We start from the raw sequence: 14886 nt of genomic DNA, 5'->3' as shown, positions 1-14886 counted from the left end.
GCACCATTTCTTCCTGACCTTTGCTAATACCTAACCTCTAGAAAAGGTTACATGCTATTTAATAGACAGAAGGAAAAAGCCAGTGGGACAGATCTGTTTCCCAAAGCATTGAACCTCTTCTGAAAAACACTTTTAGTCAAGTTTCCCATCTGTGACTTGCTTCCTTTTCCATGTATCAAGAAATCTTTTTGGAGGCTTTTAATAAAAAGAAGGTAAACCTATGAAAGCTGAGGAGTACTGGATAACTCTTACAAATAATAATAATCATGATGCTGCAAAGCCATCCTCACTATTAGCTCCTCCAATGAGTACAGGGAGACCCTCTAGAAGTCAGCCCCAAAAGGGTCCCAGCAAGGTAACTTCTGTTTGTTTAAACTGCAAGTACACTTCTTGCCTTTCCTGTTACTGAACAAAGTAACAGCAACCTCCTTAGGCACCCATGGTACACATCAGCCACAGCCAGAATAACAAAAGTAACCCTATTTCAACAGAGGTCGCCATCCTTCAGCACAACCCATCCTATACTAGGTTATACTCGTGGCAATTTATTCTGACACTAATCAGTCTCAGATTTTTATTAGGTATTGGCTTTGGGAAGAGAAGGCTGCCAAAGGAGCATCCAATAAAATCTTGTAGCAGATACTTGCCTCAAGTTACACAGAAAATTTCATGCTGTGCCATCCCTATTTTACCTGCTGACAGAAAAGTAACCCCAGTGGAGAAAATCTCAGACTAGGTTAGCAACACAAATCTGATGTATTAAAAGGGATAAAAACCAATTAACACAGCAAGAAGGAGGCATGTAGGTATAATCCTATCTGCTAGCGAAACAGATGTTGCCAGGTTGTGATACCAGAGGCAAGTGAAGGTAGTGGTTGTCATCAGAACAATCAGAATCACCCAGTCTTACCTAATAACCCATTTCCAGAGATCTCAGGCGTTTGTTAGTAGGACTACCACAAGCAGGCAGTTACATTTTTACTATGAAGCTCCTGGCACAGCAATAAGATGGAATTCTTTTGTGCTAAAAAACATCAGCCTAGTAAAAAACAAATTCAACATGGGCTTCAGCTTTGACTTTCAGATGATCCTTCCCAGAACAGTCTTGCAGAACTGAGTAGCATTTACGTAGGCATGGGAAGGGAATCCTGTGAAAATAACAGATGTCCTCTCTCCCACGTAAGAGCTGGAACTAAGCTGACTGAGTTCCACAAACTCTTTCAACTAGTTATTAGAAAGGCTGCACTCTGCAGATAGAGCACTGCACTCTACCTGCCAGTGCTTTACAGAGGGAAGAGCAATCAGCTGGTGTAAGCCAGGGATCTCCTCTGAGTGACTGCAGATTCAAGGAACACATTTCCACAAGAAAGTGATAAACATCACCACCAAACCCTTCCAGGTTGCTCACCTGAATACGAATACGGCTCACATGTAATGTTGTACAGCTGTTCTTTTGTGGAAACCTTTGGACAGGTTCCTCATGCAGGCACAAGAAAGCAATAAAGTCTATAATTAAGCCCAAGCACACCACAAAGACATTTTACAGGTGCTCCTAATGCAAATATTTAGGATCACCACTGACCCCCCTCAAAAAAGCGCAGCTCACTACAAAACCCCTGCTAATCAAACACTGCTTTATTTACAGACAATTCAACAGATGAGTACATCAGTTCAACTTCCATGTCTGCACACAGAGGGTCTTTACACAGTAGAGCAGAAAAGCAGGACTCATCCATACGTGTATAGACTGATGACTGTATGGAAGTGTACAATTAGGTACAGGAGTTCAATTTAAATATTTCAACCATCAATATTAGTAAGACAGATACATGGTACTTCAAGCAAAAATAAGCTACAGCTACAGCTAAATCTGGCCTCCTACAGATGAGATTGTGAACTATGTGATCGTGTACAGATGTGAACAGAAGCTAGAGTCAGGCCTAAGTTCTGTTCAAAAGGTTAGCCTACGTAATGGATAACAATTTCTGTGACTTTTCCTGCACATCTTTTAGATTCATAAGAAACATTTCAAATCAATGCTTGAAAATTATTTTTTTTCTTCCATATTCAGGCTTCTCTGCCCAGGCATCAGTAAGAAAACAAATAACTGCCAATACAGCCAGAATCAAATCACTTCAGGCAAATACAAACTCAGGCTAAAATGGTCTGTCTACTAAATATCAGTTGTGTGTTTCTAATGAAAAGTTTTCCCTGCATCCAAAGACAGAAGTAAGAAATACAAGAATACAAGCTCAATGTACAGCTTTGAAGACAGACCTGTATTTGTTATAGATCCATATGAAGCTTCTCTAGAAGTTGCTTCAAGTTGGTTGTTCTGTAAATGCAGATGTTAGCACAACTTTAAAACGACATTTAAAAATTCTTCATCAAGAATGCCTTCTTTAGAGGGTAACAGCAGTACTGAAAAAGGAGAAGCAAGATGATCTTTGAAACTCAATGCATCACACAAAAATCCAAAGAAGTCAAATCCAGATATCAAGTCCACTGTTTTCTAGACAACTCACTTTGAAATCAACCTCCAATGCATTTGCCAGCTACAGAAAGAAGCCAGAACTCCAGTGTGCCTATGAGGAGTTCTGTCATATAACAGCAGACAAGGTTTTGTCAGAAACATTTATTAAACAGAAGTTACCAATGTATATGTAGACAAATTAAGAGCCCCTCTAATAAAAAAAAGCATATTGGTCAAGGCCAAAATTATCTTCGCTTCTGGAAGATGTTGCCACGACCCATCCCACGGCCTCTTCCTCTTGCAGCCACTGAAGAAAGAAAACATCAGGGATGACATGAATGTGATGCAACGTTGTGTTTATCTCAACAACTGACAAACCAAATACAAATAACTCCCAGTCTCTTCCTTGCAAGCATGGAAGCCAAGCTATAGTATGCGGTTCAGAAGTGATAAAATAAGTAGAAGTTTTCTGTGAAAACAACTGTAACCAACAGCTACACAGCTTTGCTGTTTATAACATAGAGTATGCATTAAGAGCAATGAAATATTAACACACTTTTGTTCTCATTCTAATCTGCATGAATTCGTAGCCGTTGAGATTTAAGAACTCCTGCTCTTCATGAAATCTGTGACACAACTCGCTGTGTTTTGTCAGATGTTACCTCCCCACACATCCTTACTGCATTTGCTACAGTTAACCAAGGGCTTCACAGCCCATGATTATTTCTCTGTCTTGCTATAATGAGACTGTTCACATGAAAATTATATGAAAGGAGATGAATTGCAGAATGGCTAACAGTTACTGATTCAAAATTCTTTAAGTATCAACCTAGTATTTTTTCCATATTTTTTAAAACCTTAAGAACACCGAGATCCTTCCTTGGGCAGTCCAAACAGCCATATTTACAAGAAAACCAAAGCTAAAGTTTTATGCAACTCTAGCAAGGCCACTTACTATTCCTGAACATCAAGCAGTCTGAGTCTTGACTGCCATCACTCATTCAGCTTCTTACAGCTCACGTTTGCTTAGCGTTAGGGATGAAAACTTCCCAGTTCCTGTTCAGCAAAATGGGGAGGCAAGGGAGGAAAACACCAGACCACAAACACATTGTACCCACCCTGAGCTTTGAGAATAGCTGCTTTTCCTCTGCCAGCTCCAGACCCCTGGTTCTTATTCTTCATGCTTTTCAGCATAGGAGCGTTCTTCAACATATCTGGTAAAATTAGAAACCGTATCTTGCTGCCTCTGATGTACACCTGCTCAAGCTGCGCCACTCGCCCATCTCTGTATGTCACTGTTATGTTGGACATCTGGAAAGTGAAGATCAGACTGTGGTCTCAGAGGCCTTAAACATAGTTTCAGACTCCCGCTACTCCTGCTTGTGGAATACACAACCAGGATTCACGTAACAAACTCAAAGCCCTGTCAAGCATACTGCCTTCTCAACTGCTGCTGTGATATAATGCATCTATGATCATTTAAACATACTCTAAAGCCTGCTTTAATTTAAGCAAACTCATTATTTGCCCCTTCTTCCCATTGCTTAATTAGTTTTGTTTTGTTATTCAAATAGTTTTAATAAAGTTTGACAAGTTTCAGCTATTAAGGAAACATCTTGATTTCAACTACGACTTGAGTGAAGTCAATCAAAATTAAGCCTCTTGCAATGCCTTAAAGTAATCTATATTAGACACAGCTCTAAGCTCATAAATCATAGAATGGCTGGATTGAAAAGGACCCCAACGATCATCGAATTTCAACCCCCCTGCTATGTGCAGGGTCGCCAACCACCAGACCAGGCTTATTTATTATTGAGAGACAATAAGCAAAGAACTCCTGAGAAAAGGATTTCACAGAGGAAAATCTTAAGAACTGGGAACATGAATTCCCAATTCTGTCCTCTTTGACGTGCTCAGTTATCTGGAATTTGCTTCGTTACTGTAAGTGCATAGAGCAGAAGGGTTTTATTTATCCTAAGACTAAAAGCAAAGGTCTTTAACCACGCTGCCCAGCTGGGTGTGACTGTTTCCAAAATTAGATGAGATGAATTTCTTTTCATCCATCTTGAGCTGCACACCTGACAATTCATGTTGTCTTCAGCTTCAATGAGCTTCCCACGGTACACCTCCCCGGTGTTGGTCTCACAGGTCACAATGTGGCCCTCTGCCTCGTGCAGAACTTTAATGGGCACTCCGATCGACATGGCTGCAGCGCTGCGGCTCTACTCCTGGGAAGAAAAAAATAAAAGAGAAAAAAAGAAACAAACTACGAGTTGTTTTGCAGTTCGGCTTTGACTACAGGAAATAATTTTCTTTCTTGAAGAAAAACTCGCTGCTTTGACAATACACAGCTGCACAGCCGCAGCACTCAGTGCTCCGCCCGACAGAACGCAGCGTTCCCCACACGCGGCCTCCGCGCGCACCCCTCTGCCTGCCCCAAGGCCCGGCCAGGCGGGAAAAGCTGAGAGCGGCCCACCCCCTCAGTTCGCCGCTACCGCGCTCGAAGCTCTGCCCACCGCCCTCAGAAGCTGATGGCACGCAGCCAGCCCCCGCAGCCAGCCCCCCCACCGACACTCACCTCCCGCCAACCGCCCAGAGCCGCAAACGCACCCTAATGGCCTCCGCCTTCCCGCCGTGCACCGCGCCCCGGAAGCGGAAGTGCAGCGGCGCTGGTCCATTTCCGCTCCCGCCCCTCCAGTCCGCGGCGCCTCGGCACGATGGTTCCGCCGCACTCTTGGCCCTCCTGGGCTCAGCTCCCTCCCTCCCAGCTCCGAGCGGCCGCCCCAGGGCCCGCCCTCTCCGCAGCCAGGAGGAGCCGGCGCCGCACCAGAGCATGCCGCTGCCCCGGGCCCGGCGGGGCGGGCAGTGAGCGGGCGGCCGCCGCCATGAGGAGCCCCCGGGAGCCGGGAGAGCCCTCTCCGCAGGAAGGTCAGTGCGGCTGCGGCCCGGGGAGCGTCGTCTGGGGGCGGCCTGAGAGCGCTCCGCCCTGTTTACAGCCGAGCGTCGGGCCGTGGCGTACAGAGCTGACAGCTCTGCGGGGGGCGGGGATGGGAGCCGGGCGGCGCTCGGCCTGGCTGTTACCGTTGGAGCCAGCGCGTATGGAGAGCAGGAATCAAGGCTGTGAGTTGTGGAGGTGTCACGGGGCCCTGGGTGGTCACCGACTGCTAACACACCGCCAGTGCTTGCAGAGCTGTAAGTTGGGTGAAGTTTTTTACTATGAGGTGGTGAGGTGCTGGAACAGCTGCCCAGAGAGGCTGTGGATGCCCCGTCCATACCTGGAGGTGTACAAGGCCAGGTTGGATGGGGCCCTGGGCAGCCTGGTCTGGTATTAAATGTGGATGTCAGTAGCCCTGCATGTGGCAGGGGGTTTGGAGGTTCGTGATCCTTGAGGTCCCTTCCAACCCGGGCCATTCTGTGATTCTTCAAGTGGGATTTGGGGGTCTGTTATTTTCTTGGGAGACTAAAGTATAATTGGCGATGCTAACAAACACTGAATACACCAATGGGTGTGCCAGCTTTCAAAGTTATGATTAAACCTGGTGGCATGATTGAGAAAATGCACTGCGTTGGCTTGTTGCTGCAGTAAGCCATAACTGTGAGAAAACAATTTAAAATTGCAAAACATTATCCATAAAGTTTTACAAATAAAGCTGCATTGAAACTACACCAGCCCCCCAGGATGTTGAATGCTTTTTATCCCCATCTAGAAACGTAGCTGACTTTGCATTAGCAAAGGTTTCCAAGGGTCTGCTCCAGATTGAAGGTAAAGTCATTAAGAAAAGCCTTTTATGATTAACTCACTTGGATTGACTTTGAAGTTGCAATGCCAAGCGGAAACACTTCAGTCCATCAAGCAATCCGGGCTTTTCTGAAACTGAAACCACCACAACCACCCATAAATGAACTACAAGGGATGAATTACTGGTATTGCGGAACTTCTTGATAGAGATTGGGTTTTGTCCCTCTTCCTTTGCCCTTTTCTGAAAGGCCAAATGGTGTCATTTGTGAGCTGTCTTATCTGAAAAAATTACAATAAGGAAAAAGACATAGCAGTAGAAGAGGCTGAAATCGATAGGGCTTGTAAGAAATCACTGCCTAGAGATCATGGCTGTGTCTGTTTTCTACCCATTTCACCTATGACTTTTTGTGGCATAGAATACAGAGCTGAGAACAAGCTGACTTGGAATGGTGAAGTACAAAAAACCATTCCCATATAAGCACTGACAGCTTTTACATTTTACTCACATGGGGTGTTTTCACTGCAGTTGAATGCGTGCAGCTGAAAGTGCCCGTCATTCAGCAGCTGTACCACTGGGACTGCGGGCTGGCCTGCTCCAGGATGGTGCTACAGTAAGTGCTGTTTTCATTGGAAGGGGTGGGAAAACCCAACCCGTGGGAGAGGGTGTCAGGAAGCAATATCCAGGGAGATGAGGTATATTGGAGCAGCTGTGAATTTTGCTTACCCTTACAAGAGCACATATCCCTGAATACCCTTGGAGAATTACTGCTGCCAGGGCCTAGCACAGCAATCCAGAAGAAAGGGGAAAGACAAGCTAAGACAAACTTAAGACCTTTTGAATAATTGTTTTGATTGATCAGCACTGAGCTAACAATGAAGCAGTCTGGCATGCTTAAGCTGATAAGAAGTTATCCCTCTTTCCTGTTGTTACAATTCAGAACTGGTATTTGCCACAGCAAGTCACATAATTCCTTCCTATATCGTTATGCAATGGGCAGGTTTATCCTAGTTTCTGAGTATACTGTCTCTGTCCTGCTGAGCCCCCAGGCTGTGGGGCGAATGGTTTTTGTTCCAGGAGTGGTTTCAACTTCACAGCTATGCACTATATTGCCATCTTTTTTTTTTTTTTCTTTTTTCTTTTTTTGAACCTGTAGCTGTCCTGCTGAACTCCTCTTTCCTTCCACAGAGGAACATGAGCTTAGGTGCAGGAGAAATACCTATTTAGATGTCCACTTAGTAGATATGAAGGAGAAGATTTTCATTTCTCTCCATCCCTTCTGCCAAGACGTTAGTCCGTGTGCTGGTAATTCCCATCTTGACTTCTGTAACCTCTGCCTCTTCATTCCCTTTAACCTCTTTGCCACACCAGTCTGTCCAAAACTCAGCGTTCAAGATTAATCTTCTCACCTTGCCAATCTGACCTTGTTTGCCCTGCTTCCTTAATTCCACGTTTTGTTTTTCTTCATTTAATTCCATTTGTTTTGACCTCCAGAACTCTCTGTAATTGCCCTTCCCCACCCCTTGGCAACCCGTCCCAAGCTTTCTTCAGAACTTCATCTCCCCCTTTCTGCCTTTTGTGTCATCAGTGACTAAGCAAGCTTCCTTTGAATATTTATCAACTTCCTCCCAGTTCCTCCTTTTGAAATTCATCTGTTGCTTGAAGCAGCTTTTAGTCTTTAATGCTCCCTTCTGCATTTGCTCTATTAACCTTGTATATGTAGACTGTAAGCCCTTCAGGATAGTTCTGTATTTGCTCAGTATAGCTTGTCTATTGTCCAGCATCCTGTATATACTTCTAGCACTATAAAGCAGTTGAGTTACCTGCATATTTCCAATAAGAAAAGTCAGAAATAAATCCATTTGTGTATTCTCTGCTTCCTTCCCTTAACTTTGTGGCTCTTTTGTGGGTTGTTTTGTGGGTATTTCTTAGCCAAGCCCATTGTATCGGTTTTTCTGTCCCGTGGATGTGGAGGTTTGGGCTACAGCACATACTGTGCTTCTCCTAAGACCTGTGCTTCCCTTCCCCTACCTTTACTGATACCATAGGTACCTGGATCATTTGGACAACGATGAATTTCAGAAAGCCATCCAAGAACTCCGGTTAACAAAGAGTATCTGGACTATTGACCTGGCCTACCTAATGCGGCACTTTGGTGTTAAGCATAAATTTTGCACCCAGACACTTGGAGTGGACAAGGGCTACAAAAATCAGGTTAGTATTTTCATCTACTGCAAAATGGCAGGCAGTTGTAAGAGGGACCCCTATGCAACTTGCTAAAGTGCCTCTGCTGTCTTACTGCCAGTTAGCCATAGTTCCTGGAAAGAAGGTTTGCCCACTGCCCAAACTGGTATGGATCAGTTTCAAAGCAGAAACTAGATACGTTCCCATCTTTTTTTACATCTTTGATTCCATAATATAAAGTTTTTGGTTTTTTACAAAAAAAAAGTTTCCATGTAGCATTCACGACAAGTTACAGATTATTCAACAGCCTTGGAGACTGAAGCCCTCTACCTGCCTACAGAACAGGCACAGCCTGGGCAGAAGCAGTGCTAGCTTCCAACTTTCCCCACCACCATGACTCAGCCCAGACCTGGAGGATCCACCTCTAGAGGTGAGAGACCAGCTCAGCCTCTGTGTCTGTGAGAGCTTGGCCTGTTCCAAGTTTGCTAGTGAGCACCTACAGCAGCAGTAGCTTTTGTGATGCAGCCTTCTGCCCAGTACAAACCAGAGAGACTTGCCTCATGTTGGCAGCTGAATAGCCACTGCTTGGAAATTATAACACTAAGTGACCAGGAATGAAATTAAAGTGATAATTTAGAGCAAGGATTCTTATTAGCAGTGAAACTGAGGGAGAGAGAGCTTTTATCCCCTCATCAAAAACGTATACAGGGCCTTGCCAGCAGAGGTTGTAAATGGTGAATTACCTAAGTGAACATCATTCCAGTTCACAATTTCTGTTGTCTCCAGTCATTTTACAGGAAGCACTTTGACACAGAAGAGAATCGAGTGAATCAGCTCTTTGCACAAGCCAAAGCCTCCAAGGTGCAGGTGGAGAAGTGGTAAGCTTATTGTTCTCTCCTTTCATGTTGGAGACTCTGGGTCTCTTGTTGGTCACTGAGATAAACTGGTGAAAGACAGACTGGAATGAGACCTTCAGCCTTTTTGTGAATTAGTCTTTTTATTAAATGTCTTGAAAGAATGGACATAAAGACTTAACAGTGAAGTCTGAGGAGCAATAATGACAACGGAGTGATTTGAAAATGCTGATGGGAGTTGACTATTACATATTGAATTTGATTTTCCATTAAGCTTAACCTGTAGGGAATGCTTTCAGTGCTTTAATTGGCCACTGTTAAGTACCATTGTAATATGAATTAAGGAAAATGCTATGTGGACACACAACCCATTGCTCCTAGAGCTATGCAAAGAGCATAGGTCTCTGTTCCTAGACAGAAGCACATAGAAAAAGATGGCATATGAGCCTTTGCCAAGGGGAGGATGAAATAAGTGAAAGAACTGTAAACCCAGGAGAAGACAAAAAATTATAGAACTGTTACACAACTGACAGTGACACTCTAGATGGGAAACAACTGAAAGTGTCCATGTTTAGCTTGAGTTGTATCCCTTTTTGTAGTGAAGCTGTTGTCAGAGTGGGGTGAATGATTAAGAAAAGAGGGTACAGCATAGCCTGTACCAGGGCATTATTTGAATGCTGCAATGCAACTTTTAACTAACAGAATAATTAAGTGTCCTTTTTCACATATACAGAGTCTGTATGGCACCACCTGTTAACTAAAGCTGCATCAACAGAGAAGGGACAGTCAGTCCATCTTGCTTTCAAGGATCACATCCTTGATCAGGGCAGGGACAGAGTGAACATCTACCTGTGCAGTACTGAGTTTGGGGCATCAAAGAGGAGAAGCAACTCTGGAAAGATGAAAAAGCACAAGTTCAGTCATGTATAACACACAGCCCTGTGTCTGAAACACATCAAAGAGATGAGTTCTAATGCATCTGGAATAAACAGTGAAGGACAGCTTTTAACAAATGAGATTTTAGGTCATGATTCATTAACACTTGTTCTCTGTGGAGGTTGTATAGAAACACAGCCTCAAAAGAACCAGATAGTGGAAACTATCTGCACAATATGCATATTTGTGACAGAGACAAATTTGGGCATGTATTAAGTTAGCATACAGTCTTTAACCATCAAGTTCTAATGGCAGGATGGAACACTTCACTTGAGACTTTCCCTCAAGTCTCTCAAGTTACTTACTAAGTTGCCAGTTCCTTTAATACTCTTCTCCCAGACATCTAATACATTCAGAGGTTATATTTCTAGCATTTCAGAATCCAGTGCTGTTGCTCTGCACTTCAGAAACAGCAGTGAGATCAAAAGACCTTGAATCTGGTCAGGCTGTCTCTGTAGCAAACCCTGGATGTTTTAACTTCATTGAAAACCCATCTGATTTTTTCTTTTCCCCCACAGCACAGTAACAGTTCAAGACATCCAAAAACACCTGTCCCAAGGTCACGTAGCCATTGTCCTAGTGAATGCAGTCTTGTTACTGTGTGACCTTTGCTCAAGTCCTGTCAAATACTGCTGCTTCCTACCCATTGGACAGAAGTGCTTCTGCAGGAATCCTGACTACCAGGGCCATTTCATTGTGTTATGTGGCTACAACACAGCCTCAGGGAGTATTTACTACAACAACCCTGCCTATGCTGACCGTAAGTAGCCTGCTCCTTTTGGGTGAATTCTCAACCACCTCATCACTAACATTTCCATGATGCAAAGCCACACTAATATGGACTTCCCATTTTAGCACACATGTACTTCAAGCATCACTAAGCAGTTTGTCAGAATATGTTTTGCAGCATTTGTTAAATCAGTGCACCAATTTGTTCTGTGATTTACTTGAGGCACTGAGATTCTAGCAAACTGGTAGAGGTTGGAGAGGTACTGAACTGTACCTTTGTGCTGAGTATAGCAAGATGACCAATTTAATACCTATTCACAGCATTACTTCTGTGAGCAATGCCTTTGAGATGAGAAGATAAACTACAGTCAGTAAAGCTGTAACACAAACTGATAAACCTAGTCAGTATATTAGTTACTTTTCTCTGTAGAGTCTGCTAGACCCAGGAAAAGAGCCCCTCACAGGCGTCTTCTGAATTTTTACTAACACTTTGTTCCTCTTTTATACAGGGACATGCTGCACCAGCATCAGAAACTTTGAAGAAGCCAGGAGAAGTTATGGCACGGATGAGGATATTCTGTTCATCTACACTGACAGCTGACACCCACAGCTGTTACTTCTGGTCCTTTCTGGTGCAGCCTGCACAGCAGCTGGCTGCTTGTCTCAGGACACCCCCTGCAGAGACCTTCCTCCTGAACTGCAGTGGGATCTTAAACGAGGGAGGCTTTATAGACATTGATAGGACTATATTGCAATGCTGTCTTTACCTTTTTATTCCGGATGAAATATCTGATTTTGCAATGTATGTCATAGGTTTTTTTTTTCTTCCCCTCATTTTTAACACTGCACATTTGACAGCAGTTTTGAAATACAGGCCCAAAGCCTGTTCACTTGGAGCTTATTTTCAAATTATACACATGAGGAAAAAAAGCACCAAATCTATGAACTTCAACACTTGGTAATAGATGCATAGGTTTAGATAAACAAGAGCAGGAAAAAAAATAGACAACACCTGTTACATTCTCTTTCAAAGCATCTGGGCTGATCTTCATCCTCAGTCTAGGGATCTGAGGTTCAGCAGGGAATTATGAAACAAAGAAATACTGATGTTAAACCACCTTACTTTCAGATAGTGGAATTGCCTTGTTGGCCTATCAGTATTATGGGAGTGAAACATTTACTCAAGGAAACTTTCCATGTATAAAATGCACAGTTTTAGCATTTATGATACCATTGGGTTAAGTTTTGAATAGCAGCCACTGAGATTGTTCCCTTGCACTGCAAACTCCATCTCTTTTGGCTAAATATTTTCGGGTGACTGTCTAGAGCTCTGTATTACCCCAAAAGTTTAAGGATATTTGTTTGGACCTAGGAGTCTTCACTGCACTTTGCAGAATCCTCTAGGCATTATGGCACTCATGGGTACAATTTTCTGATGCACCCAAGTCTAAATATACCTTTATGAAGCAAATACAGAAATCATCCACACACTAGTAGTGTACGTTTTGTGTGTAAATTTTAAATAACAAGTGAGACTAGATTGTAACTAAAATGCTGAACCATATTTTGAGCCAAACTTTCCTACTTATGTTCATTTAGTGAGCTTCTCAGAAGAGCTTAAATCAATTAAGAATACAGGGAATACGAGCTTCTTTTTGCTACAGTAACAAAAAACAGAACCAAAACTTATACTACAGCTGCGTTTGGATGAAGTGGGAGTTCTGTTCAAACATTTTCAAGTCAAATTGTTAGTAGCCCATTCACAATCCTGTCATGTATTGCCAGGGTTTAGTGACTGTGCTGAGGAGCACTGTGAAAGTGTAGAAATAGCCACATACTTCAGATTTGGCCATCACAATTTCTGACAGGTAGGTAAAATTGTTAGTACTCATGTACAGCTGGCAAAATTTGTTTTGCACTTTAGGCAGAGATCTCACACCTTTGTCATGGCTTTAGGAAAGGAACTGTTAGGAAAGGAAAGGTTTTGGAACTGTGTGGAATAACAACAACTGGATATTGCTATTCAGTGGGGGAATACTTTCAGCATTAGAAAATTTCTAGGAGAAACCATCTTCTACCATTGCTGGCTTACTGTAAAGTATCTGGAAAGCATGTAGTAAGTATGCATAGTAAAATCAAAAGCACTGCTTTGTACAGAAGCTAAAAAAACAGCAACGTGAAATGCAGCAGGCTTTGAGAAGTTCTGAACAAACTGTACACAATAAGAAACTCTCAGTGTACCTGATCCTGTTTTATCAGGAGTGAAGCTGGATTACATTCTGGCAGCTGTCCATGCAAAATGAGTAAAAACTGGGATGTATCTGTGAGCAGCAGAACCACTATCTTATAGAAACCCAGAAAATGATCCTGCAGTAGATAACGCCTTCTGGTCCCTCCAGCAGCAGTCAGCAGATGGCTGCTGGACCTGGAAATTTTATATCCATGTTCAAATTCACAATGTTTGGCTTAGAGGGATTGTATTAACTATGTTAATAATTAACAGCTATGTAAATTACAGGTTGATAAAAGTACTTTCTTAACCCAGGCATTTTCCTTCAGGTAGTCCATTCAGTAGCACTGAACTGCCACAGAATTTATTTTTTTAGAGCAGGCTTGGTTAGCAAAAAAAAAACCAACTTAGAAAAGATGATACAAAACTGACATCAGCTTCCACACGTGAATCTGGAGCTTATGTATAAAACATGAACTTAAGGGCATGCTAAATGGTCTGAAATGTACAGAATTGAAAATATGTAGAACCAAAGCTGTTTGAGTTAATACAGATGAAATGAGAGCTCCACTCACTGCAACAGGATCTCCAGTAGCCAAGTGGAATATGGTAATGAGAGATGAAAATACGAGGAAGAAGCAGAAGGAAAGCAAAAAGGTGACTATTTAAATGACACAAATTCAGGCCACAAAGAAACTCGCTGGCCAAGTGTCCAGAACTCCTGCATTTTCTGGCACGTTGTTTTCCATGGGAAGATCATCCATCTAAACACTCATTCTGAAAATGTGCAGTCAGTCACTTTGTTTCTTTCATGCTGTCCATAGCAAAGGAGGGGGTATTTTACATGCAGGGATTTTATACATAAATATATTTTTATTTGTAATTAAGCCATTCTCAATAAAGGTTTAAAGTCATGGATAACCCTGTAGCATGATGTAGCAGGTGTATTTATTTACTGGTTTATTATTAAAAATGTTGGAAAATCTTTAGAGGGCATATTATATACTTCACTGGTACAGCTTAAATGGTTATTTGGATTTCTCCTCTTTAGGAGATCAAATGTTTGATTCAGATATGTATTAATACCTACTAAGCTGTAAATCTTATTCCTCCTGTACTTCCTGAATGCCTACTCCATCACTTGAGCTCTGCAAAACAAACTTTCAGTATACACTAATAGTCCATGCATTAACTATACATTAACAGCATCTCCGTGGCTTTCCATTCACATGAGCATCTGCTTCCATTTCTGTCTCTCAGCACAGCACCAAGCTGCTGGAGGTGTTAAAAGCATCTGCCTTCAGCCCTGCTTTTGGACCCTGGAGGAGGCCATCCAAGGCAGTGGTCCAGCTACAGCTGAAATATATATAGTGTGATAGCAAATACAAAGAACCACAGCAGTGATGGTTTACAGGACACACAGATCTCCAAACATCTAGGATATGTACAGGATGTTACTTAGCTCTAGCAAAACTGCATTAAATGGGTGGCAATTGAAAACAAAGAAATAAAGAAACAAATAAAAAACCCGACCAAAAAAAAACATGAAAATGGTTTATGTCTCCTTTCTCCTCAAATTATGCATTTGGGTAGAGTGTATAAATTGGAAAGCAAAAGCAAACAGACACATGCAACTCAACATATTAAAAAGCATGTGTAAAAAATTTTTTTTTATCTCCTTTCCATCGAATTATGCAGCCCTGTACACAATACTGGATAAATGCCATCACCATTTTGTATCGA

The 14886-nt window shown here is 42.5% G+C and overlaps 2 protein-coding genes across 4 annotated transcripts; one reads left to right on the top strand and one right to left on the bottom strand.

Moving 5' to 3' along the window:
• Positions 1–1614: 1614 nt before the first annotated feature.
• Positions 1615–5129, bottom strand: SNRPD3 (small nuclear ribonucleoprotein D3 polypeptide). Of its 2 annotated transcripts, none has more exons than XM_042828881.1 (4): positions 5084–5129; positions 4552–4701; positions 3592–3784; positions 1615–2780 (listed from the first exon to the last, which is right to left on the bottom strand). In XM_042828881.1, the coding sequence occupies exons 2-4, from the start codon at positions 4675–4677 to the stop codon at positions 2719–2721; spliced, it is 381 nt and encodes a 126-aa protein (XP_042684815.1). In that variant the 5' UTR covers positions 4678–4701; positions 5084–5129; the 3' UTR covers positions 1615–2718. The 2 variants fall into 2 exon arrangements, with proteins under 2 accessions (XP_042684815.1, XP_042684814.1); XM_042828880.1 differs by having other exon boundaries at positions 5052–5126.
• Positions 5130–5190: 61 nt separating this feature from the next.
• GUCD1 (guanylyl cyclase domain containing 1) lies at positions 5191–14071 on the top strand. Of its 2 annotated transcripts, none has more exons than XM_042828711.1 (6): positions 5191–5401; positions 6739–6823; positions 8259–8424; positions 9181–9272; positions 10703–10944; positions 11423–14071. In XM_042828711.1, the coding sequence occupies exons 1-6, from the start codon at positions 5191–5193 to the stop codon at positions 11512–11514; spliced, it is 888 nt and encodes a 295-aa protein (XP_042684645.1). In that variant the 3' UTR covers positions 11515–14071. The 2 variants fall into 2 exon arrangements, with proteins under 2 accessions (XP_042684645.1, XP_042684646.1); XM_042828712.1 differs by lacking the exon at positions 5191–5401 and adding an exon at positions 5557–5665.
• The last annotated feature ends 815 nt before the right edge of the window (positions 14072–14886 follow it).

Source organism: Centrocercus urophasianus, unplaced genomic scaffold (genome assembly GCF_019232065.1).
Source record: "Centrocercus urophasianus isolate 14NV4802_14NV808 unplaced genomic scaffold, USGS_Curo_1.0 seq_30, whole genome shotgun sequence".
Taxonomy (NCBI): Eukaryota; Metazoa; Chordata; class Aves; order Galliformes; family Phasianidae; genus Centrocercus; species Centrocercus urophasianus.
This window is presented reverse-complemented; position numbering and strand designations above follow the sequence as displayed.